Source organism: Euwallacea similis, chromosome 19 (genome assembly GCF_039881205.1).
Source record: "Euwallacea similis isolate ESF13 chromosome 19, ESF131.1, whole genome shotgun sequence".
Classification (NCBI taxonomy): Eukaryota; Metazoa; Arthropoda; class Insecta; order Coleoptera; family Curculionidae; genus Euwallacea; species Euwallacea similis.
In genome coordinates, this window is record NC_089627.1 from 515,370 (window position 1) to 541,390 (window position 26,021).

The 26,021-nt window shown below is 38.0% G+C and overlaps 3 protein-coding genes across 6 annotated transcripts in view; 1 reads left to right on the forward strand and 2 right to left on the reverse strand.

Moving 5' to 3' along the window:
- Positions 1 to 2,000: 2,000 nt before the first annotated feature.
- LOC136415124 (scavenger receptor class B member 1-like) lies at positions 2,001 to 7,515 on the reverse strand. The gene is made up of 6 exons (XM_066399556.1): positions 7,249 to 7,515; positions 4,528 to 4,861; positions 4,216 to 4,475; positions 3,818 to 4,106; positions 2,909 to 3,278; positions 2,001 to 2,849 (listed from the first exon to the last, which is right to left on the reverse strand). The coding sequence occupies exons 1-6, from the start codon at positions 7,442 to 7,444 to the stop codon at positions 2,667 to 2,669; spliced, it is 1,632 nt and encodes a 543-aa protein (XP_066255653.1). The 5' UTR covers positions 7,445 to 7,515; the 3' UTR covers positions 2,001 to 2,666.
- Positions 7,516 to 9,417: 1,902 nt separating this feature from the next.
- Positions 9,418 to 13,434, forward strand: LOC136415129 (solute carrier family 35 member G1). Its single transcript, XM_066399567.1, has 2 exons — positions 9,418 to 9,662; positions 9,727 to 13,434. The coding sequence occupies exon 2, from the start codon at positions 9,749 to 9,751 to the stop codon at positions 10,775 to 10,777; it is 1,029 nt and encodes a 342-aa protein (XP_066255664.1). The 5' UTR covers positions 9,418 to 9,662; positions 9,727 to 9,748; the 3' UTR covers positions 10,778 to 13,434.
- Positions 13,435 to 14,683: 1,249 nt separating this feature from the next.
- The window catches only part of LOC136415122 (scavenger receptor class B member 1-like), a 76,667-nt gene continuing 65,329 nt past the window's right edge, over positions 14,684 to 26,021 (reverse strand). Inside the window, exons 1-11 of one of the 4 annotated variants that reach the window (XM_066399553.1) lie at positions 25,494 to 25,510; positions 22,249 to 22,438; positions 16,705 to 16,815; positions 16,482 to 16,626; positions 16,291 to 16,432; positions 16,038 to 16,238; positions 15,740 to 15,983; positions 15,533 to 15,682; positions 15,363 to 15,481; positions 15,180 to 15,308; positions 14,684 to 15,125 (exon numbers count right to left, since the gene is read on the reverse strand). In XM_066399553.1, coding sequence (XP_066255650.1) covers positions 14,913 to 15,125; positions 15,180 to 15,308; positions 15,363 to 15,481; positions 15,533 to 15,682; positions 15,740 to 15,983; positions 16,038 to 16,238; positions 16,291 to 16,432; positions 16,482 to 16,626; positions 16,705 to 16,815; positions 22,249 to 22,435 — 1,641 coding nt within the window. In that variant the 5' untranslated portion in view covers positions 22,436 to 22,438; positions 25,494 to 25,510 and the 3' untranslated portion in view covers positions 14,684 to 14,912. Of the gene's footprint in view, positions 15,126 to 15,179; positions 15,309 to 15,362; positions 15,482 to 15,532; positions 15,683 to 15,739; positions 15,984 to 16,037; positions 16,239 to 16,290; positions 16,433 to 16,481; positions 16,627 to 16,704; positions 16,816 to 16,869; positions 16,998 to 22,248; positions 25,442 to 25,493; positions 25,511 to 26,021 lie in introns of those variants that run through there. The other 3 variants (XM_066399552.1, XM_066399554.1, XM_066399555.1) reach the window with 3 other exon arrangements.

Here is a 26,021-nt window from a genome sequence, read left to right on the forward strand (position 1 = left end):
AATTAATAATGTCCATAAATCGAGGCATACACGTAGGCATTCCTTCCCAAAAGTCGGCGACCGGGGCATAAATTTGGCTGCCGAAAATGCCTCGGCCGCATCTCGATGCTCGATCGTTTATCTCGGACGGCCGCGATCGACGGTGGCGCCGTCTGGCATTTGTTTTAACCGTTCGACCCGCCCTCTGTCCTATTATCATAACGGCCGTTTTTTATTCTCTTCTCAGTCCTCGCCTTCGCCACGACTTTTTCTTCTTCTTCTCCTCGAGAAGCAGCCTTCATCTAATTCTTCTTTTTACGACTTTGCATTGTGCTTTGTCTCAAACGCTGGACCTAGCTAATATTGGGGCAGGGCCCTTAAGGAGAGCATGGGTAATCAATCTCGCTTGCTCTTCATCGGCCTCTTATCGAATATTTATACCTTGAAGAATTCGAGGGACCCGCTGCCCTGGCGCCACAGACCATCAAGATGGGCATTCCATGGGCGTGCATCGACGTCAAAGGGTTGATTTAATTAAATCTGCCAAGAACCCGGTACCGTGACGAGTACAAATGGGCCTCGATGGGCGCATTTTCCTTGGACCTACTTGGTTGCCAAGTTTCGGCCTGCATTTGCCCACCCAATTAACACCCATCTCCCAACAACATGAAAGTGAATGGAGGAGATAATTGGCCTCAGAGACGCAAAGTCGCTGAGGAATATTTACCATAAGGAGAGATGTAAAATGCACCTCGTTCAACTCGAAAACGAGACTTTCTCTGGGGGAATTGAACTAAAAGTGGCAACATGGGGTTGTGTTAATTTGAGCCCCGAATTAATTGAAACCATGTCTGCTTCAGTAGGATCAGATAATGTCTATTACCTCGTGTACGACTTGTTTTCGATAATTCAAGAGATATTTCTATTTTAATGTTGTCAATTTACGGTTGTCGTGTCGGCCTTCTTGTCTGAAGGCCCCTTTCAGAAGACAGGTGAAGCGTTTATTGATGAAGCGTCCGTTTGTTTTATGTAAATGTTGCCATTAAGGCCCGTACTACAGAGAAGTCTTTAATTTTTTCGAAATGAATTACAATAATTGACCCATAAAGCCCTGGACGAGCAGTGTCTCTGGTATATTAAAGTGTGACCCGAAAATAAAACAACCGCAGGGGAGCAGTTGGTTTGGGTTTCTGTTGACAGTTTTCACGCCCCTTTTACTATAATTTATTATATAATTTTTCGGTTGTCGACTTTGTGTCGGTCTGCCAATTATACTCAGGTATAAATGAGGCGAATATAGCATCTTTGCCTATATTCTCAGAGACATAAATAAGCGTCAAGAAGTGCTTAAAATGCGTTTAAATTCAGTCCTGCAGGTGGCTCACTGATTCTCCTAGGCTCAAAAACAGAATTTTACTTTCTTGCATCCACCTCAAAACACGCTGAACATTGCCCAATTAACGCCGATAAGTATAGACAAACAAATATAAACTTTTAAACATCAAAAAATATTAAACCTAATGCGAAACAAACCAAAAAGTTTCCATGTTTAAACTTCAAGCAATTACTCTGGGATAAACCTAAATTACATGACCTGCAGCGCCATCTTTAAGCTGAGGGCCAAAAATCACGGTCCTTCTTAAATATATCAATATTATCTTGCAGGCGTTTCCATTGCTTCTCGCGGCGCCCTCTAGACTTTCTCTTCACAGCTTAGCACATGCCGGAAACAAACGTCCGATAGATGGCGATAGCCAAGGTTTCTTTTCCCACATATTTAGAACTTACCAGAGACACTTGAAAAGTAAATTGAATTTTAGTATATGCAAAAACGTACGAAGGTTGAACAGTGACTATGACGTCTCAGTTGTCCATTTAATATGGACAGGATCACAGAGACGTTAAATTACTTATTTGGTTTGGGATTGGATGCACAAACTAGTCAAATCGGTTTGCTAAGCTAGGAATACACAACGTCCGGGGACATTAAGGGCTAAAGCAGTTCAATACACAAAAAAATCTTTTTGTCAAAAATTAAAAGTTCATTTCCATAAACTTGTACAAACAACGTATAAAAAATAAATGCTATTCCTAAATCTACGTTTTTCACATCAAAACCTACCTTGAAATGTATTCAATTATTAGTTCGTATTCGCAAAAATGGCTTAATTTAAATTAATCGACTTTCCAAGTCCTTAAAATAAATAATTTGAACGAACTAATAAGAGAACTGACAAGAGTGCAGGAGAAAATCTAGAATGATAATTAATATAATTACCACCCATGTGCGGTAAAAGGCCGTTTTCCTTAGAGTCACCTTTTCGTATGCTCACAACATTAGAGTAATAAATGTTCATCTGCATAATAACAACAATTCAATGATAAATCAGTTCGATAATTTGGCGCCAAGAGGTCGAAAAAAGTCCAATCAAAAACCGATTTATTTATGCAACAAGGCGGAGTACAGTCAAAACAATAAGTTGATTGCAAATCTTCAGTGAGTTATCTCTCGAGATGTTTAGAGAGCCTTTCAGAAAAACATCAAGGTTTTATGTAAATCCGGGAGCTAATCGCCCATTTACCTTCCACATGACAACAACACAAAAATAAAAACAAAACACATCAACACTATTAACAAATGGTCAAAGAGTATCACAGAAAAGTCTTGTACTTTCCTTTCTTTTTCATTAACAGTCACCTCTGCATCTCTCCCTCCTGTGTTTCTTCAGCACCAACAAGATACCAGTAAGAGTCACCATAGTGGCTAACAAACAGCCATACTTGAGACCCAGCTCCAAGTTCCATACAGTGAAGCTCGTTTGGTAAATTAATTGCACAAGTTCTTCAGGCAAGTCTCGGTCTTCCACACTCTATTCAAGCACAACCATTTTACAGATTTCGTCCAAAAGAAGAATTAGTGCAAACTTACAAATTCGACCCAAGCCAGGGGCAACACGAGACCATCAGGGAACTTCGTCAACTCCATCAGACCATAGCTCTTCTCCACTCTAATGTTGAGTTGTAGATTCAGTTTGCCTCTAAGTATAAAACCAAACTTGGGGTGTAAATCCATGAAAGTGTCGTGATCCGTGGGGCGTCCGTTCAACCCTGTGACCCCTTCAAAGACAGCACGGTCTGCCCCATAGAAGTGCGGGAGGGAGTAAAACAGTGGAGTGCCGAAGGAGCAGCTAGTGGCGTTGAAGAGCCCTCTAGGGGGACAGGCTTTGGTGCTCTTGTCGCAATAGCATTTGTTGTCTTCATTGTCAGTGCTGTCGAAGACGTCCGTGGGAACTTTGTATCTGTGACCAAAACGAAAATGAGCATAAAAGTAGCCATAAAAGGTTGCTTAAATTCGGACAAAGATGAGCCATTTGAGGGCAGGAATATGCCGCTTTAAAACTTAAAAAATTCTCATGGCTCTCCAAGTATTCGAAAAAATTGAAATTTTCGAAAAAAAGTTTTCATTAATTTTTTTAAAAGTATTTTTTAGGTTTTTATCGTTGCATCTTTCCTTTTACATCGTGACGATGAAATCCAACGTTTCCATTTTCCGACAACCATCATCAACTTTCCAACACACGCCTCAGAAGCCCTTCAAAAGTGTCAAAAATTCAAAATGAAGCCCATAAGAAAAAACAAAGTTGATGATGGTTGCTGAAAATCGAAACATCGAATTTCATCGTCACCTTGCAGAAGGGGTCAGTGATTTTGAATTAATTCCCAACCTGGCATCTTTAATGGTTATCAAAATCTTCACGGCTGTACTCCAAAAACGGACGCTCTGTATAAATATACGCAGCTGTCAAATTTATTGTATTATAATAAGGCCAAAATTTACCTGTACACAGGGACTTTGTCCAACATGCGCTCTTCTCCAACGAAATGCGCAGGAACTTTCCTGCAGAGTTGTGGAATGAAGAAGGAAACCTCCTTCTTGGCTTTGACTTTGTCGAAAGGGTATAGAACACCATCCGAGGATTGGATGCTATTACACGAATCGGAGCCCCACATATCATAATGACTTTCTCCATTGAATTTCTCGATTTGGCCCAATTTGGTGATGTCGTGGACCCCTGTGTTGGCCGTATAGATGTCAGGTTGGGTACCTTGTTTCCAAACCAAGAGCCCTGTAAGATTAAGGAGTGCTGTCTTCAGCTGATCATGAGTCAGGCTTTTTAGTCATACAGACTTCAAAGGAAAACCTCACTTGTTACAGTGCAACAGAGCGCTACTTACCAAAGTTATCGAACACTGGTTTATCTTCGTACTTCAAGTAAGTTTTGCTCAAATCGTATAAGTGGTCGTCGTACCCTGTCACGAAGTTCAGTGCCTTCTGCGTGGTGAACGCCCGCTCAGAAAGGGCATTCAGCAGCCCTTGGTAACCGACCCGCACCAGGAAATTGAATTTCTTGACTACTGCAGCTCCGGCCAGCAAGGGAACATTGGGGATTATTACCGAGTCCTCGGGGGAGCCCTTGGAGAGCTGCGGACTAAACCTGTAACAACAATTAAAACCCATCTCCGCTTTAAACCCATCATTCAAATCACCTGTAGTTCCTCTTCTCTTGATAGGACACCGTCCCATCCACTTTATTAAACCGCATATTGACCCTCTCCAGTTCCTCGTGGTAGACGTAAGGGCCAGTTTCTTGGACGTGCAGCTTCTCCGCCTCTCCCAGTTCGAACTTCTCAACGTTGGTGTAATTGAAAATGTGGATTTTCACTTGAGGTTTGACCGGGGGAATCCTCCACATCTGGTACCCGGGAGAGTCCTCGCCGATGACAAACATGGATTCGATGCGTTTGCGGAAGGCGTCGGTGAACCACATCGTGACAGTGCCCATGGTGCTGATGGTAAACAACAGGATCAGACCGGTCAGCACTGTAAGAAGGAACGGTTTAACTGGGATTCCTTAGAGGGCTCTTGAGAAGATTAATCATGGTTGGAGATGACTGATTAACCATGTTCCTTCGCTGCGTTGTGGTTAATTCGGGCTGACACAGTTCGTTTTCGTTTTGATTGTTTTTATTCTTGAAATCGGTACTATAAATACGTCTATTTTCTTAGACTTTGGCGATAACCCGCAGGGCAGAGAGACTGAGCTTGACACGGGGTCACTCCTTGCAGTGACGCAGGTGGATAGGACAAAATGGTATTTTACGCTTATAGCAATGATCTGATGAATATTCTGCTTCGAATAGTTCTGGATATCGACCATGATTATCAGGAAACAGCCTTAGAACGTGTAAAGTTGTGGAGATTACGAGAGCGTCTAGACTACAAGGGTTATCTATAGAGGTTAATAATACGCCTATTAAACCTCACATCCAAGAGGATTTTAATAAAATCGCCATTCAGCTCTTCGGTGCCTTTGGTAAGGTTTGCTGGCTTAATACGGGTTTTCTGAATACTCCTTAACCATCTAGATATCCGATCAAGAATAAGAACTTTAGTAGTCCAACTACCGGGCAGTTATGGTCAGTTGGGCTACCCCCCGTCGCCCTCCTACCCTAACCCTTCGCAACATCCAAAAATAAGTCAGTTATCATGAGAAAGTATCTTATAAACCGATTGCTCAATAGTTTTTGCGAATGACCATGAAATCCGATCACCCGATGCCTTTCCCGGCCAATAATGCTCTAGTTCTAGATAAACTTTAAACGGTAGTTAAATGGTAGTGAACCAATTATCAACAACAATGAACAAATTATAGTTTATTTACCGAGTGTTGGGTATATTTGGCACAATTGATTATCCAAAAAATGCGCTGTATCTTTTCCTTTCGAAATTAGTGTTGTTGCTCATGAGGCGCCTGTTTTGGCATTAGAAGAACTTGACCTGTGCCGCTGAACTTTGCGATTTTATGGGGCTATTAAGGTGATATGGTATAACACACGATTGTGTAATGAGGGGCTCTTTTGAAGTTTCACATATAACGTCTGCGAGTTAAATAACTTGATAACACAAAGGCGTTGGGACTTCGAACGGGAATTTTCCATCAAAACACCCGCTTTGCGTGCACTCAAAATCGAGGGCCTCAATGCTGCATAAAGGGCCTACCTATGTGTTAATAGTCACTACTTATGCAACTAGTTAGGAAATGCATATTTTTGTGTAACGAGGGGGATAGTGCTCGACGCGCGAAGCGAGGTTTCCTAATATAGCACAAGTTCCGCAATGCAGCGTTCCCGAACGAGTCTCATATTACATGTTTTCCTAATTTAACTGTACAATGAAGAAATCATCATAAAAAGTAAAAAATTTGCGCTGATTCATGTTACGAATCGCAGACAACTGCGGTAACCGGTGTTGTTAATGGTCAGGGTCAGATCACACTCCCACAATATTTTGATGACGACATGGCGGGTGCGCAAACAAAAGAGAATACAGGGTGTTTGTTAAACATAAAATATGTATGTAATGTAAATTCGTTCCGAAATTTCAGGGGCGTGCCCACAGAGCAGCTCTGTCGAATTTTTACTTAAAAATAGTAACGCCCAGTATATTTTTGGAATTTTCATAATTATTTTGAATAAACCAACGTAACTTTCCTGTACTGTATCTCACCAATTATCCAATTTCTCAAGACTGCTTAATTTTCTATTCAAGAAGCACGAGCCTTTAAATTTTCCCATAGAAAAAAATCTAATGGATCTAAATCTGGGAATCTAGCAGGCCATAGGTGAGGACCACCCCGACTAATCCATTGATCTTGATATTGAATGTTGACACGCAACCACACTAAAGTAATGCGCTGGTACCTCACCGTTTAATGAAAACGGTCTTCATGAACCTCATGCGGATTTCTTCAGGCTAAATATGTTGTGAAAATTTCTTATTGCGTTTCAGGAAAAACTTACTTCGTCGTAGACATAAAGCTGAAGTAATTTTTTGATATATTTTTTGGTATTTTTAGTTGCATTCTATCGGAATTCATTCCACCGAGAAAGAAATTTACGGGGCGTTAAAATTTTTGTGTAAAATTCCGACTTGCCCCATAGGCACGTCTCTGTTTTTCTGCACTAAAAATGCATCACTGATGTTAAGATTATGTATAAATTATGACAATATACGTTGCTGAAACATTAGTTAACATTAAGGAACAAGCGAGGAGCTCCGACTTATGCGGAACCTGGTATCATTCAACTCTTCCTATGCTTGATCTAAACTGCTCTTATTCCATGAGAAATTAATAATTCTCACACCCCTTTGGAGCACTAATTTACGCAAACAATTTCCTCGAATTATCAATTAACAGGTAAACTTACCAATGAACCTCCTAGTGTTCATCTGGTACCCGAAAAACGCGGTCTTCTGCGGCACCACATCGTTGTTGATTTTCTCAAAAAACTCTCTAGTAAGCGCGGGGGCCTTAAAGAAAATCTGATTGCAGTTCTTTTCCAGATTTGAAAGATTCGAGTGCCTCCTGGCATCGTGACTGGATCCGAAGGCGCTCTCTAACATGTTCGTAATTGGGACTTTTACCAACACCTCGTCTTCTACTGAGACTTAATCGCGATTAAGCTGCTTTAGAGCTAACACATGTATATATCTTCCAGTGTTTTGTATTTTTTTATCAATGAAAACGCTGGGTTTATCAACGGTTCTTTGACGAAATGATAACGTCTTGGAGAATCAGACGATATATGATGATGAAACGAAGGGGAAGTGAGTTAATTTACACTTGCATGTTCGGTTCGGTTGATGGTAAGGGCGTAGGGAGGAACCTTCGATGGTGATGTGAAGTCACCACAGAGCTTGTAGTAAAGACATGTCTCAGGAATCTCTCTGCTTGTAGCAGTATTATTTTGCGATTAAAAATTGTTTTCTATCTTTTTAGTAAAAGTTTTGCAAGCGCAACAAACGTAGTAGTTGTTTTCATATTTGTTTGTTTCGTCTAGGGTTATTATTGTAATTAAGAGATTTTGAGATCTGGGCTGCGTGAAAACACACGATCAATGAATGCATTTTTCCCACGCTCTGAAAAAATCATGAAATTTCTGCAACATTTGATGAATATGTTTGCTCCAATGTGCCTGGCAAGGAACGTAATACATCTGCGAAAATTAACAATAACTTCTTGCATAAGACTGATTTGATTAATATTACTATTTATTCTTTTATGTTATGACTTGAATAGAAGGAGAATCCTTTTTCCAACGTTTGATAAACACATCGGTAAATTTCCAGATCCTGAAAAATACCACGAGAGACATGAGGATTCCGTTGTTTTGTCGAGAAGGAGTTTTATAGGATAACTGGCACCAGAAGCTAATTAATCACCAAATTGCTCCAATGTATTGCGATGTTTTGTCTTTTTAATGTAATAATTAGTCGGCAATTATTAGCCAATAAATCATTCACTTTTTTCAAATTCAGAAAGTTCAAATCAAAGACGAAAACAAAGTCCGGCTATTCGGTCCTTGTCGCTCCTCAATTCATCCCATTTCATTCCAGAAGGGCCCCGTACCTTGAAAGCACCCTCACTAGATCCACGATGTATTTGTCGACTTATCCTTAATAGCCAAGATGGGCGTGTCCGAGTCCGGCCAGGTACCTCTAGTTATGTGCAGTTTGTCTGTACCCATTCCCATGCCCAGTGCATGGGATGTGAATTAACACGATGGAAAACCCCCACTTGGCTAACTCGTTAGGCCATACATTTCCTTAGACGCCCCTGCGCCCCGGAGCCAATGCAACGTCCCTCTTTCAAAATATAGAATTTGGGATCTTCTTGCACTGAGTCACAAATATGCCAAAACTGACTGCGGCATTCTCTTTTCTGGAAAAAGTCAGCTGACAATCAATAACATGTCGAGTTTATTTTTCAAAATAGGAAATTTTGAGTTTCCTCGAATTGAGTGACGAATTCGTCAAAATTCACTGCGGCATTGTTTTTTTTTGGAAAAGGTTAGCTGAAAATGAGTACTATGTCGGGGGATACCTTTCAAAGTAATAAAGTTGAAATTTTCCCGAATACGGTGAGAAATACGTCAAAATTCTCTGCGATATTGTTTTTTTCTGTTTGGACTTAAAACAAAAAGTAGTCTTAAAAGGATGCAGCAACGCTTCAGTTCTTTACTACTACCATTTCTAAGAATGCCATACTTTTTCAAGGCGCCCTATATATTTTCTTATAATTTTTGCATCGCACTTCTTCCCACAACTTTAGTCCCTACTTAATTCTTTGAAGTAACGTTAATTTTGAAAGGGATATCGACTAATAGCGATTGGTTTCATTCCATATAAAATTTTAAGTTCGAAGCTTGGAGCGCACTAATTACTTTAATAGTGCAATGAGGTAACGCATAAATGTCTATACTGAATGACGTCACTGAAAAAGCACACCGATAATGTCAACTACGCATCAATTATAGGTTATGTATTCCTGGCGAAACGCCATTTTTGCAACGAGAAGCACCGAAATTTACAAATACAGCTGCGAAAGTGAAGGAGAAAGACGTCACTTTCACAGCTGATCATTTTCACAAAAGCAAGAAGATTATTATAACTATAAACAATGATAAATGTATTAGTATTATTCCTATAATTTGCCCTCAAAATGTTCAGAAAAACACCACACCTGGACCGCAAACTAATGCAGAATGGACTAATCACCTCAATATAACTTCCCACAAGCCACCGGCGCTTCAAGACTGAAATCTCTGTAGCTGTGAAATTGGTAAAACCATAATTCCATTAATATCTCAGCGAATTCTACTCAATAACAAAATGTTGCCTTTTAGCTTAATTTCCTAAGAAAAAGCAATGTCAGAAAGTTTGGAACTGCAGCAGCTTGTAGATGATGAGGCTGAAGAAGACATCAAATTCCACAGGCCAAGACCTAAATGCCGCAAATATCCCTGTCTAGGTATAATTCTAGCTACTCTAAGTGCCCTATTCTTCTCGCTTTGCTCGGCTATAGTAAAGTGGATGTCTGACGTTGACCCTATGGCCTTAGCCGCTTATCGTTTCATTGGGGTACTTTTGCCAACTATTCCAATCCTAATCTACAAGCAAAAACCGTGCTTCCCTAAGGATAAACGCATAATGCTCATTTTACGTTCGTTCACTGGGAGCACAGCCTTAATGCTTAGCTTTTATGCCTTTAGACACATGCCTCTCAGTGATGCTTCAGTAATAGTATTTTCAGTACCAGTATTCACTGCAATATTTGCTCGAATGTTTTTAAAAGAGCCCTGTGGGTGGTTTAATATTGTCTCTGTGATTGTCACACTTGTGGGTGTGATTCTAATCACTAGGCCTCCAGTTATTTTTGGCAATACCATAGATTCGCTAGGGGAAAATGGGCAAGCACCCGAAATGTGGGGTGCTGTTGCCGCATTTAGTTCCACATTATTTGGTGCAAATGCCTTTGTAATTTTGAGGGCCTTAAAAGACGTTCACTTCTCAGTAATCATGACAAACTTCGGCACCTTTGCTTTGGTTCAATGTCTAATTGTCTCTTTTTTTATTGGAGCCCTGTGTTTACCTGTTTGTGGAGTTGACAGGTACCTTATAGTTGCCTTAGCAGTGTTCAGTTTCCTAGGCCAGATCCTCCTTACCATAGCCCTGCAAATGGAACAGGCTGGCCCTGTAGCCATTGCCAGGAGTACTGATATAATATACGCATTCATCTGGCAGGTTATTTTTTTCAATGAAGTCCCCAATAGGTTTTCAATAATTGGGACAGTTTTGGTTATGTCATCTGTGATTTTAACAGGATTAAGGAAGTGGGTATTAACGTTGCCCTATGAGGCTCCAATGAGGCGCAAACTGGAGTTTTTAACCAAGTGAAAGTTGTTTTTTACCATTTATTATTGTGTAACTGAATCAAAGGAAGATTGTGTGTATGTACAGAGTGATCTATTATTCTGGATGGTCAAATTAGGCAATAACTGTAAAAGGGAAAACAGTCCAAAATAAATAATTTCATTGTGGAAACAGCTAAAATTCACTTTTCAGCCTTTTGGAGGAGGAGACTCTAGAAGAGGGAAAGTTTGGTCATTAATTTGCTAAAGATTTTCACATACATTAAGGAATACCCTGTATAATAGATGACTTTTTACATATGCTGGGATTTTGAATAGTGTGTATAGGTCTTATGATCCGTTAAAAAGTATTAATGTGCCTATAACCATAACATGACCTTAATGTAAGAATCTCTTTTTGATTGAAAGTGACGGTAAAATTTTCCAGAATTGCATTATTGACATTTTGGAGAGTCTTTCTGCCTATAAATCTTAGCCATTGCATTTTTTCTGTAATACATAGGATATTTCAGCCATGTAGAGAGAACACTCTGTTTCTTTGTATTATTGCAGATAAGTAGGTATTCCCGATATTTCGATTAAATTATGATATACAGGGTGTCTGTAAAAGGTCTCAAAAAACGCTCTACCACATATTCTTCAGATCAAAACAAAACGATTTAGTCATATTTACTCTAATCCAAAAGTTGATAACAGCGCTAGAGGGTATCAAAGTTGAAAATGAAAAATTAATTTTTTATCATATTTTCTATACTGTGCAACATAAAAACGTGAAAGTTAGTGTAGGGAAGTTTTTCAAGACGCCGAATTCATATCTGCTGACAAATTGCACTTATCTGGCAGAGGGTGCCACTTATGGCCCATAGCATGTATTTAATTGATTGAAACTTTTTTGCCTTCTGGTATAACTGATTTTTAAATGCAGTAGTGTATTTGGTAATCGTTTCTAAGTAAAAAAGGTATACCTTGTTAATGTTCTAGGAGGAGCCGTTTATGAGATAAATGCATTTAAGTAATTTAGGTGTAAGATTTTAGACTAAGCGACTTATTTCCACAAAAAAGGTACCCTTGCTAAGACTTTAAATAATTCGCAGTGGTTTTACAAGAAAACTTAATTACAAAAACATGAATGCAAAAAAATAAAAATATCATAAAAACTGTTCAAGTGTCCACCATTTGTACGTATGCACAGATTTATATGTGGAAGAAAGTTAAAATGTATTCTTTACATAATTTCTTCGTCGTTTCTAATATTATTTACTGCATCTTGAATTTGCCACAGTTGTTCTTCGTTATCGACAGTTGTTATGTAAACCATGGACTTAAGATATCCTCATAAAAAATAATCCATTGGATTTAAGTCCGGAGAACGAGGTGGCCATTTTGCAGGGGCGTCATTACCTCTACCTATCCATTTATTTGGGTACTGCTGATTTAAATGATTTCTAACATTTAATGTAAAATGTGGTGGAGCTCTATCGTGCATAAACCACATACCTCTCCGAAGTCGTAAAGGTAAATCCTTTAACAAATTTGGCAATTAATTTTGTAGATGTTGCAAATAAATTTCCCCTATTAATCTTTGTGGAAGAATGACAGGACCCACAATATGATTACTAATTATTCTAGTTCACACATTAATTTTTGAATTCATGTTGAAAATGTTTTACCTTGATTGCATGCGGACTTTCATCTGCATAAACGTGTTCATTATAAAAATTGGTTGCCTCTTTTCTTGTAAAACACATCTCATCGGTAAACAAAATATTGTTGCCGAAATTTAAATCTTCTCTTTTCTTATTAAAAAAATCGACAAAAAACCAAGGGCATATCAGGATCATGTTACAAGAGATCTTGAACTGGCGTCTAACTTTTGGATTAGAGTAAATATGGCTAAATCGTCTTGTTTTGATGTGAAGAATCTGTGGTAAAGCATTGTATAGACCTTTTACAGATACCCTGTATATAAATAAAGGGTTCAGAAGCCAATAGGTCAAATCAATACTTTGCTAAAATTTACTCAAATGTTTGAATAATTGCTGACTTAAATCACAAAAGCTCTCTCTGTTGGTCACGCCTTAATAAAGTCACCTTTGCTTTGGTTAAGGTTGCCTCTGAACACTTTATGATATGATGAACGTATGTTTTTAAGTCTACCTGCATGTGTGGTAATAGTAAATGTCCCAATTTAAACTAATGATAAGATGCTGAATTGCCAATTTATCTTTAATATTCCTCTCGAAATTCACGGTCATTATCATCAAATTGAATATCACAAATCCTTTCTGAGGGTTCCTAATGGGAAATCTCTGCAAAGATTGGGCTTTGGCAACACTCCAGTTTTTACCTTCAACCACTCATGATGTTTTCTAATGTCGATCGAGTTGGTTTGCAATGCACAATTGTATGATGTTCTAGTCTTCGTTCTAGTCTTGTAGTTTTAGATCTCGTTTTAGGCATTATTTGTTGGAGTTTCAGATTTCGAAGGTTTCATCCAAGACCATATTTTGCTTCGTTGCAGGTTTCACCTAGTTTTATACTAAGGAACTAAAGGGTCTAGTCATTTGTATGTGATCATATCTAGTAATTTGTATCAAAATACAGTTGTCTCAGTTATTAGATGTTTTTTCTAGGTTTATAGTTTGAATGTAGTTTTGTTAAATATATTTTAAATTTTCGTAATTTCCCTGTTTTATTGAGTGGTCAGTGTAAAGGTTCCTACCTGCACATTAATTCAGGAGCAACTATCCTACGCCAATAAACTTTATGTAGTCCGTTAATGCGTGATTTCCTGTTCAAATTTGCCAATTTACAAATTAATTCAAGCACAAGCAGTGGCGTGCAAGACTTCTCTGGAAGAAAAAATCAATGGAAGAACGTCAGCAAAATTTGAAAAATTTCTAACGGCATTTGGAATCACACTATGCACTATTTTGGAATTAAATCTTGGATTTTCGAAGTCATTAATGGACGATTTTGCATACATTAAAGGAGTATGTTAATGCTTGCTCGACGAAAAATAACTGCTCATTTCGACGACCCATCAATAAAAATGATTGATTTTTAAAGCCACAATGTAATATTCATTATGGTCAAGTTCCATATTTGTGATTGCGACATTTTCCCCATTAATTTGCTAACGCGAAGCTTTCTGGTAACCCCAATAACTTAATTACACTATGTGCATATGCAAGTATACGTTGTTCCGACTTATTAAAAATCTCGGCTTGCCATGAAGTGCAGATGTTTTTCCCTGCATAAACAAATGACGGTGGCGAAATTTGACAAATGAATGCTGCATGGAAGTTTAAGAGAGGTCAGGGTGAATTAATATTCGACTGAATAAGTGAAATTGGGAGTTTCACACATTCCGATGAAAATTTCACATCTGCAGATCTGCTAATTAAATTAAAAAAAAGAATTTGATTACGGATACAAAAGTCGTTCCACCCCCCCACTAGAAGCAATGCCGAAGGGCGGGTCCTGGTGGCAGCAATGGGTCAGGGGGAGGATTTAGCGGGAAGGCGTTCTCGCGGACGAATCCTACGTAACCCTGTTGTTGAATCACCGGACCAGGTACCCATGAAGGTCTCCTCCCCAGTCAGAAAGTAAACACAAAATTCGTTTTGATTAAGGTCGGCCTGCATTTTCGACAATTTGTTTCCTTAGTCCGACCCAGTTGCGTCAGTATTCCGAACATAAATGAGAATTTTAAATAACGACAAAATGAGATTTAGGTAATTTATCTATCCTAACAGTCAATTTTTTATCTTTGATATAGGCTCCAACATTCAGCACGGAACAAGAATTAGCTGAAAATGCCGCATAAAATTGAACATATCTTAGGGATTAGGATTCCTGGAAGGATTGAGCGACATGGGGGGAATATTGGTGAGTATACTCGTTATTTGAACGTATTTTATTTTATCAAATGGCATTATAACTCTCTAGTAATTACTACTAACCCTTAGTATCTACCAATACTATCTATTATACTACCGAACCTTAAACAGTTCGCGAACATATTTTGAGCACGCGCTTTGCAGTGTATTAATGATCTTTTAGGCAAGCGACAGACTATAAAGTAACTAGAACTAAAACAAACCATACGATTATTCAATGGTTTCAGACTTTAATCTCACTGCAAACAACCCAATCGGTTAAATTCTAACCTCAAGAGCGTCAATCAAGGCCTCATCCTCTCTTTTCCTTAAGGCGGATTTTTGCTCTTGCAATAACCTTCTCAATAGCACTAAAAGATATAACCCCCCTGCACTCAAACAGAATACCGATAGCAGAATTTGTAGTACCGGTACCAACACTGTTGTTGCATAGGTCAGCCAATACATGTACCAGGGAATTCCTTCTTGGCTCTGAAACGGTACTGAAAGTCTTGGGGAAAGTAACGTAAGTTTACACTGACTCACATATTCTATCCACACCAGAGGTATAATAAAATTCTCCAATCGTTGAAAATCTGAATGGAACCCTCTCATAGTCTTCATGTGCAAATTTATTTGAGATCTTGCTCTGCCCTCTAATGGAAGTCCGGACATCTGCAAAACATGAATTGAGCTAAATTTAGTAATTTCTCTGTTGGTTGATTTTACCGGCTCAATGAACACGTACGAGCCGTGTTTTGTGAGATTGGGATTAAGGCCTTCAAGGTTCGACCCGACATCTTTGTCTGCGTGTAAAAAATGTGGGAAAGAAACCACTAGAGGAAAACCTAGAGAATTGCGTTAATGTACCATTTTGTCAAGAATAATGGGGTGCTCACCCCAATAGCAGGGAGAAGCGTCAATGATCCCATTGGGGAGTCTGGGGGTACCAGCAAAGCAGTCCCTGTTTCCCTTCCATTCAACTCTGCTGTAAGCCCAGGGTGCCAGCTCGAACCTATAAGTATTTATGCCTTGTACCACAGCATCCCCTGTATGAACAAAAATTAAGAAAAACCATCAAAAAACCCATTGGGCTGGGAACTCACTGACATATCGAATATCCGACTGCTTGCACACAGATTTCCTCCAGTAAGACAAATTTGTGTCTCTTGTAATCATCTGGGGGTAGCACATTCCTTCTGAGGCGTTCCTGAACTTGGACTGGCAGCTGGGATCAGAATAGTGCGGTAAATACTCAGACCCGTGAAACTTATCGATGGTAAAAAATTTCGAGTTACCGTGCTGGTTTCCTATGAAGACCGTCACAGGATCTACGAAATTCTTGTAAAGCTGCAACAGTTTCCAATAAATAAACTTGCAAAACGAGGGATGAAAATTTCATACCACGCTGAGTATTCCGACATTTTTGGTGGGCACCAGAGAAGGGGCCAGCTTCTCTGCAGGAACCAGAACCGGATCTGTAGCGTTCCACAGATAATCTTCGATGCTCATTTCAACGAAAAGCTTCCTGTTGTATGAGTTCAGCAACACATTTATGGCAAATTTGAGGAATATTGGAGAGTTGTGGAAGTAGGCTGGTATCATCTAAATGCAGTATTTTAAATGAATCATACACTGCCTGAATTTGAACAATTACCAAGACGCCCAAGTTAGGAACGATTACTTTACTCTTAAGGTTAATATTGTTTCTTTTAGGCAGAAACAATGTAGTCCTGTTGGTAGTAAAAGAAAGAGTACCATTAGGATGCCGCTGAGGGTTTAGGTGCTTCACCTTTTCCCTGGAGAAGTCCCGATTTAACCTTTAGTATTCAGGAACTGCTTATTTACCTATATAAAATCGGTCCAATTTCCTGAAGTTTTAGCTTCTTATCCAAGCCTTTTAAGAACCGCTCCGAGTTGGTTATATTGAATATCCAAACTTGAAGCAAGGGCTCTTCGGCTGGACTGAGCCACCATTCATATTGAGGCCACCCTGTAAACACCATATTGAAATAGTACTAGTTGTTCTTCATTGGAAGAACTCGGAAAGATCAAACTGGTGTTACATTACCAGGTGTCATTTCCAGTCTGAAACTCAGCATCATTTGCAAGGGTGTATAGGTGAGGGAAAATATGCCCCAAAGTATCGCCAAAATGGCCATGGTGATGTACAGTGATGTTTCTGGAAAAGGGGAAACTGTGATTGGAAAAGCTGTTGCAGAAATCCTGAGCTTACTCCTCAATGGAAATTTTGGGGTGTTTCTACCAAAGGCTAAAAGCTGCTTGCGGTTTTTCTTTTCTGAGAACCAACCAATTTTCATGATTGACTACCTTTTGCATCACCTTTCTGAAGCCAAATTAACTGCTTTTGGATGCAAACTCAATGAATTAATCTTAAAAAATAAATATAAAACGAAAATAAAGAAGCAAAAAATTTCGCCGAGGAGGAAAAAGAGGAAAGGGATTAATATCAAGGGTCTGGCGTGCATAAAAGAGCATTGCTTCAAACTCTAGAAAAAAAGGGGTTAGTCTGGGGTAGAATTTAACACATGAATCACAGCAGGTAGCGACTGACTCTAAACTCAATAATATTTATAATTAAATTTCCTGAAAGTCTCCACTTTTGTGATCCATTGCAAAGAAAATATTGTTGCAATATCTCTCTCATATTGCAGTACAGCGAGAAAATGGCACTAACTACACCGGATAATTGGATTTTTTAGTAGTAAAGATTAAAATCCCTTCTTGCTCACTATAAAACTGGGATAAATTGGGATTACTAAATGCATTTTATTCCAACATTTTTAGTAGGACTTAATAGGTTTACTGTTAACAGTTTTCCTGTTTGTTGTAAGCATTTTGTTGAATACATTTACGTTTATTATGACGTTAGTTATATCTATTACAGCAAAATTTTTTTGTCAACTGCCACAATTTTTAATTGTGGTCACTAAATAAATGCGTCGTAATTATATGCTTTGAAATCTGTTGTCTGTGTCTGAACGGCCGCAGTGATACAGGATCAAAAATAAAAAAATAAAAAAAAAAAATTTTTTTTTAATTAAAAAATTACAAAATCAAAAATATTAAAAATGCAAAAGATATTTTAAAAAATATATCTCCGTTGAATTACGCGTGGTCTGAACATCGGTACCGAAATAAAACTTTTTGGTTCACATAGCCCTCTCTACAACGGTTTCATTATAGCACGTCTAAATAGTATGTCGACAAGTATAATCGATGGTCCCCATTACGCTAAAACTATAATAGCAATGTCCTCTAGCAGATTTATCCCAATTACTGTATTTCTCCCATTTTTGTTTGAAAACAGAATTTGTTTCGCTATTTTATAGGGGTGCGATGAACGCCCATATCCTGCGCCATCCCCCTTCGGAATTCAGGATCAGCCATAGTTTAATATCTATTATCCCCTAAAAAACCTTTAATCTCTTTAAATGTTTTTCATCTTTAAATCGGCTGATTAGATATATATTGACTTGCAATCGCGATTCTATTATATATTAAGTCTAGATGTAGAGAGTTATTTGAAGAAGCAGAAAGCATTGAGCGCAATAAGCTACTTTGAATTAAACGTATGCCTGACGATTAAGGAACTCTTGACCATAAGATATTCCTATAGACTACAAATTCGGAGAATGCGTGTACGTCATTAAAATACTAATCGTGAAGCATTGAAGGAGGAAAGTTAAGTCATAAACCTGAAATAAGTAGGAAAATCTAGTAGTCTTCACAAATGCTTCATAGACACCCCAACCAACGGACACCCCAGTTCCTGTGAGGATTTGTGTAGATAGGCATATGAGTCCTAAATTGCCGTGACGATATCGCCATCCGTTGTAGGGCGTCTTCATGTTTCTGTTTAAGTATGTAAGCAAACGGGCACTTTAGGCTTAGCCAATGCCCTTATAGGGGGCGAGGTTGGGTGACAGCCCATGACGGCAGACCAGGAAAGACAGTGGGCTTTTCTCGGTCTGCTGGTCAACGGTTTTTCTTAGCGCTAGGGGGGCAGTAATTAAATATTTCGCCTAAGGCGCCAGAGCTTCCTAGAGCCGGCCCTGGGCATGATACCACTCATCTGGAAAGTGATTCATTTTTAGCTTTGCTTCGTCGTTCAGTGAACAACTCGTTTTTCTCAATATTGTTTCTTATCAAGTATATTATTTCTCGGTAGCAATAAACTGTAGCTATTGTTAAAAAGGGTTTTTTACACGAAACTGTCTCTGAAAGTGCGAACCCAGGAAGGTTCGGACGTGAATATCCAGGTAATAGCAATTTAGAGGGCCGTTTTGTAAATCCTCGGCAACATCGTCGGAACGCATAATTTTTTGGTTTTTTGAACTGAATCACTTCATCGATAATTTGAATATTTTTACGAATTCTGGTGCTCCACAAATCTCGCTCGACCATCGTTTTTAGCGAGGTCGAGAACCCTTAGAACCATGTCCAAACGATTCACAACTGTTCGTTTACAGTCGATATGACGTTTCAAAGCCGCCTTTGGCAGAAATGCCAAAAAAATTCCAACATTTAAGGGCGATGTTCAAACCGGAATTTATCAGGGAAATATGACGATTTTGGTATAAAGAGGTGATGCATAATTTTAAAGGAAATTTAACAGTTTTTCAGTGCACTTTAAGCAGTTGTTAACTGTAAAAGCATTAATGGTTAGGATCTATGTTGATGAGTATTGGGCCTCAAGTTGACGTGATAACATCGTTATATGTCATAAAAGGTTTCTTTTGTTATGTCATGGCCAGCTAGCGCAAGTCGTTTCGAAAATGGCTCGTCGCTCGCTATATCCGGGCTTTACTCGTTTTTTTTTAATATTGTTTTACCACGTTTATCATTATTCGGTAGCAATAAACCTTAGCAACAGCTAGGGTACCTTAGCCATAGTTAGAAAAGTTTTTTTTGCACGAAACAAACTCTCTGAGGCCCTTAGGGGGGTCCGAATGTATGTACATATCCGGCTCATAGTTAGTTTGGAGGGCGATTTTATAAATTCCCGAATTTCGGTAACATCCTGGAAACATATCAGTTTTTGATCCCTTCCAGCCGGAAACAGTTCATATCGGGTAAGACAAACATATAGTGTTTTTTCATAAATTCTGGAGGCCATTGTTTTCTTTCATTTTATTTTTTTGTCCTCTGCAATATCTCTGATAACAGAGTTGTGTCCTCCTGGGAGGACTTAGCACCAGTTTTTGCTTTGTTTGAGCCGAACTCAATTTTTTAATTATAGTTTACCGCAGACTCGCTGGACCTCGTTTGATAATTAATTCAAAAACGTGTCGAAAAAACTCCAATATAAGTTTTGTCAATTAGCAAAACAAATTAACATCCTCGAAATACGTCAGTTTCTGGTCAGTTCGTGCTGGAAACACGTCAATTTTTGACGCCCTCGCGCCGAAGTCGCATCTTTCTTTAACCATTCAACCTACAATTACCTCAGTAACCCGTCGTAATCCAATTATTACTGAAATAACGTTTAAACATATTCATATATTGACCAACAATAAAACGGTAATTGTTAAAGAAATATTACCAATTTGAAAGTGAATGGCACCATTCGCGATATAAGCCACTATTGTGATAGAAAAAGCTGCATTTCTCATAGAATGGAATTAGATCGTGCACATGACAGACTATAAAAATACTTTACTAATCTAGAACGACCGATACAGACATTGAAATGAACTTTTGAAAACCAATTATGATAAAATTGACCTTGATAGTGTTTGAATTTATTGTAGCATTTACAATCTATACCGGGCCTCAGCCCTGTTGTTATTGATTAACGATTCCTGTAGTATCATGCCGTTTCCTTGATTAATCTTCGCTCTAGTTTAAATTTTTACCATATTACTATAAATATTTATGAAGATTTGGACGTTCTGAAACTGTGCAAAATTCGACATTTTTTGAAAACAAATGTTGTTTATTCTTAGAACATAATACAATTTATTGTTTATAACAACTATAATTCCATATGTTTACAATGATTTCTTTGTTCTTGAGGAAACATGTAAATTATACCAGCTCAAGTGAATTTACATCGATAAGCTTTTATGCTAATTTTGTGGTTTTTGTGATTTTTGAAAGCTCAGTCCCCCTGAATGCGCCCCTGCAAAGCTGCACCCATAAACGAGAATTGTCAGCACCTTTCTTAATTATATATAAAAATAACTCATCGCCCATCGATAAAGGCAATGGGCTTACACCCGCTGTTACTGCAACGTTCATTGTGGCCAAGTTCAAGATTAATCATTTCGACATTTTCCCCATTAATTTACAAACGTGAAGCTTTCTGGTAACCCCAATAATTTAATTGCTTCATGCATGTAGGTACCTTATTAATATTTTTTTATAATAGAAACATACTGTATAACATAGAAGAGGAAACACCCCGTAAAAATGGTTTGATTTAAATAATTTTTGGTGTGCATGTTTCTGACACTAACACAAGTACATTATTAAAAAGTTGAATAAAATCGATGGCTAAAACTTGAAAAATACTTAATAACACAACGGTCCTCTGCATTATCTTATGCGCTCCTGGACACGTCTAGGCATCGATTCAATGAGATAGCCAATGTCTTCTTGAGGGAGCTCATTCCAGGCCATCTGTACGGCATTACAGAGTGCCGCTAGAGTTTGTGGGAGGTGGGGTAAATTGTATAACCTTCTACTTACAATAACCAGATATTTTCGATTGGTGATAGGTCTGGAGATGGCAGCGACCAAGATAACAAATTGACTTTATTTCGTTGGAAAAAAAATCTATAGTAACCTGAACTACGTGTTATCGTGCATTATCTTGCTGAAAAACTGGATTGCGGAATGTTCTGAGATACAGCAGAAGATGCCGCTCCAAGACTTCTTAGATGTATTGTTGAGCGGTTATATTTATCTGATGAAAACCGAAAGTGATCTGCTACTATGAGCTATAGCACTCCCTTCCATTATCTCTACAGTCTAATATTCCTACTCTCTTTCTCACTGTTTTCCGACTATCATGCATACCCAGGCCACATCTGGATTCATCGCTGAAGACTACAGTATCCCTTTCCAGGTCCCATTGCACCCGTTCTCTGCACTAGTGCAATCGATTACGAGGCAGAACAGTAAAAGCTAGCACAAAATGGGGTAAATGGTTTACATTCCAATAAGCTGTCCATGTTCGGTAAACCACTGGTCTGCCAGCGTCCGCGACGAAACAAAAATGTCTTCTAACGCCGAAAGTCTAAGAAGGCGATCTTGGGATTCTGTAATCTTTCCTCTAGACTGGCCATTATATTTAAACTTCGATTCAACCTAGTGGCGATTACTCTAAATGACAAATCAATTTCTCGTAAGCCCACTATTTTACTTTCTTCAAGGTCGATTTGTTGTTACACGTTTTACAGTTAAAAAAATGTCTAAATTTCCGGATTGACCGTTTTTTACATACCAAAAATTATTTAAATCAAACCATTTTTACAGAGTGATCTCTTTTCTATGTCACGCACTGTATATTTTCATGGATAAACTCCTTATTTTCTGTTTACATCACTCGTGCTATACTACCATTTTCAGTCTTTAAAGGGATACTCACTGTATTTAGAGGGTCTACGGTCGTTTAATAATGCCTTTGTCCAGCTACACAGGTTGACAGTTTGAGACACACGTCTGAGATTTTGAAGAATTGCGTCTGCTGGGGTGTCGATGTTGGTGCTGTCTGTCTTAGAATTTCTTCGCGAAGAACGGCTGGGCCGGGCGATGATTTGGTTCTTCAGAACCATCTTCTAAGCTTGCACAAGAATAATAAAGGCGTGAAGTCAAAAAATGAAAACTGTTCATTTATTTATTATTAATTTCGCGAGATTTAATGAATTTCCACTGCGATTTTAGTCATAATTCACTTTTGGACCAAAAAGAAAAAAAGAGAATGGTAATCATTGTAACCTACGCTCGCCTTATATCAACTTATAAACAAATAACAAAGTTCAGATAATACCCAAGTTATTTCAAGTTCGAGTTCTAATTAAGTAACAGTTATATTTCCATCTGAGTTTTGATTTGGATGTTTATCTACCAGCAAGGGTTCAAATGTGAATGCGAATGATCTTCACAGTCGGAGCGGCTACATGCACGTTTTATGGAAAATAGAGATGAGAAAAGAAATAGAGCTCTAAGATGAAATACGAGGAACGCTGGGTAAAAGAAATAACTTTTCCAGCACAAAGGTGAACTCAAATAGATTATAATAGATATAAACCGTTATTAAGGATTCCATTCAAGGAAAAGAAACCGTTAAAAGGAACTCTATAGAAAGTCACAATAGTGAAAAATCTAGGTTGAGAAATCCAGGAGTCAAAAAAGGACGATGGGGAAAGCCGCCACTGGTTTTACTAATTTTTAGAAATTTTTATGGAAAGATTCTGGCTAAGTATTAAATAGCCAAAAAGTAGCTATTTATGATCCAATTAGGAAATGTATAGTTTTGTCGCATGAGTGAGATTCAATGGTAGGAACGAAGGGACGTCCCCCATTGGAACTGGAGTTTTCATTCATAATTCTTCCTAAATTTGTTTTATTAAGAAATCAGAAGATAGAAGAGTGAGAAGAATTTTGACTTGCGTCTCGTATCTATAAACTTACAGTAACAAATAAAGCAATTGATTCATGTAGGAAGTTTGTTCTATTAACTGCTACATCTGTTAATAGAAATAATCTCCTTTCGCGTCTTGGCTTGAGCAATTACATGAAACAATCTTACAAATGCATTTAAATGGACGGTGGTATTTTTCAAAATACTTCTTAATTTATAGTATTTTGTTACAATTTACATAACGTTGCGTGCAGTAAGTATTAAGTACACTTTTATTCAGACCCTGTTACATTAAATTCTAGTAATAGTTTATACAACATCAGAATTGATTATTTCTGAAATATAATAGAATCAAACTATAACATATTACCGCATTTCCCCTATTTTTTTTATGAGGAGATAAATAGCCCTTTCCGCCAAAAATGTCCATCAATTTTTTTTCTATAACCAATGTCCAGGTTGCTGTAAAGACCAGCGGATATAGTAGCACTTTCCTCTTTTCTTACGCGAACAGCTATTGAGTATTTACGATGCATATGGAGGAAAACAGTCGCTCCTGTGGGGTAAACATTTTTTTCTCCATAGGGGATAAAATTGCTGAAATCTTCCTTCAAATGAGAGAAGACAATGATATCTTCTCTGAAGATCGCAGGAAAAGGAAAATGATCACCTTAAATATCAAGTTTCAGTGAGCTTTGAACTTGAGTGTTTGATAGAAAACCAAAGCAAAAAAGTGGTCATTTTAACCGTGAAGCTGTCGATGAAGCTTTAACAGAGGAAAAAATAGATTTTTTTCTCCGCCAGCTAACTCTTAATACGTTTATTTAATATCTATAAAAGGAATCACTAATGATTCCCTCAGTTAATTTTCAAATTACTTTAAATTAACGTCTCGTGACGATTAAATTGTTCTTCTAATATGTGTAAAATCAATCATTAATTGTCTTATTTTATGTATATAATTGTGTAATATATGTGTATAATTTTATTTTATAATTTATGGCAAATTCGGTGGCTCAGCCGTGGACCAAGTATTGTTCTGCACTTCTACAGATATAATGAGCATTACCCATTTAGAAACATTTCGCCACTTGCTTCGCTCGAGACGCAAGCTTCCTCAGCAGGGATGATACCCTTCATTATAACCTTGTCCAATAAGAGCGAGTCAGATCATAATTAAATGCATGCAGTAGCAATAAGTATTGCTATCTTGTTCTATGAGATTCATTCTTGGTACTACCATGTTCCACTCTTTATACTAAGTGAATACAGCTTTCTGTGACAAATCGTAACTAATGCACAATTCGGTACATGTGAAGATAACGCAAATATCTGCTTTAAAGGCGTATAGTAAAGAAATTAGAATAATTATAATATTGTGATTTTTCCGGGTGCTTACAAGTTAAAGCATAATAGTAATTGAAATTCATTGATGTGCAGAGAAAGGACACCAATACTGCGTAGGTACTGATTAATGTCACCACGAGATTGCAACGACCCTCTCAACATTGATTATTTAAAAGATTTCTTCCTTTTCGATCTATAGGAAGTCATGATCATTACATTCATTTAAATCAGCGAATTAATTTATAGAAACGCTGAAATGTTAATCTTCGAGAATCAGAGAAAAACCACTACAGTGGAAGGAGAAAATTGATTGGTAGGTCATACTATGGTCTTTTATGAGAATACTACCAAGGGGAGCCTCAAAGATATAGATTTATCCACAAAATTGTAATATAATTTGCTATAAATGAAATTTCACAAGAATATTTATAGTATCCCAAGTATTATACTCAGGTTAGTTCCCGTTAGTTCAGGTTAGAAAAAGTAAGGTTTAAAAAGCAAAGGCGTCGAAAACAGGAAAAATTAGCATCATTATGGGATGGAGTATTCAATTACAGACCAAAAGCGTTTCTTGATATTTTTCCCTCCTCTCACCGTTTTGCGGTAAACTTGATTTTTCTGATTTGTTTATTGCGGATGAGTCGACTGCATTGAGGCTGGGAACGTCAATCCTACTTTACATTACACATATCAGAAAAATGATCGATATTAAGGAAATCTAATTTAAGAGGCTTTGAAGGCCAAAATTTGGAAAAAAACAATTTGTTTAATATTATCATCCTGTAGCTCAGAAAAAACTCGATTTATGCTTACAAGACCAACCCACCTCAAAGTGCAATTTTTTAACTATTCCTGACCGTGAAAACTGGATTACCTCATATAAAACAACAATATAGACTTACTGAACGCCTCTTTCAAGCACCCACGAAGAAAGCGCTCAAATCAGAACTGCTCTCAATGCTGTCGCGTGCACCGCACTCCAAACGCTCCCTAATACCGGTACCCTAACGGTATGTTACGGTGTCCGAACAAGAATGAGATGGTCCCGTTGGTACTCGGGGATGTAGTATCTCCACCCACCACCACCTTTCTATACGTGCTAAGTTCTCGTGTTGACCTTCAGCACCTGCCATTGACCATTAATTCTATGTCGCCCGCATGGCGTATCGATTGGCTAAAAGTTAATAATAACACTTCTGCAGGTATTGGGTATTTGTTAAAAGACAAAAAAAATTATTTTCCATTTGTTGGATTTTTTTATATAGTTTTTGAACGTAAATAATTACAAATTGATGGTAGTCGTTATGGACAGACATTGAATTTTTTAAGAATTAATCAATAACAGAATTTATTCGATGAGCGGTAATTCATCACATTGGGTAATACAACGTATCCCGATTTGTTTCGAATAAATCGATATGGGAGATGAC

What these genes read in the sequence shown, in the direction of transcription:
- LOC136415124 (XM_066399556.1), bottom strand. Translation starts at nt 7,444, where the DNA reads ATGTTAGAGAGCGCCTTCGGATCCAGTCACGATGCCAGGAGGCACTCG. An exon ending in ACCAGTGTTCGATAACTTTG is followed by an intron (nt 4,107 to 4,215) that starts GTAAGTAGCGCT and finishes TTAATCTTACAG; the next exon opens with GGCTCTTGGTTTGGAAACAA. An exon ending in CCCTGGCTTGGGTCGAATTT is followed by an intron (nt 2,850 to 2,908) that starts GTAAGTTTGCAC and finishes GTGCTTGAATAG; the next exon opens with AGTGTGGAAGACCGAGACTT.
- LOC136415129 (XM_066399567.1), top strand. Translation starts at nt 9,749, where the DNA reads ATGTCAGAAAGTTTGGAACTGCAGCAGCTTGTAGATGATGAGGCTGAA.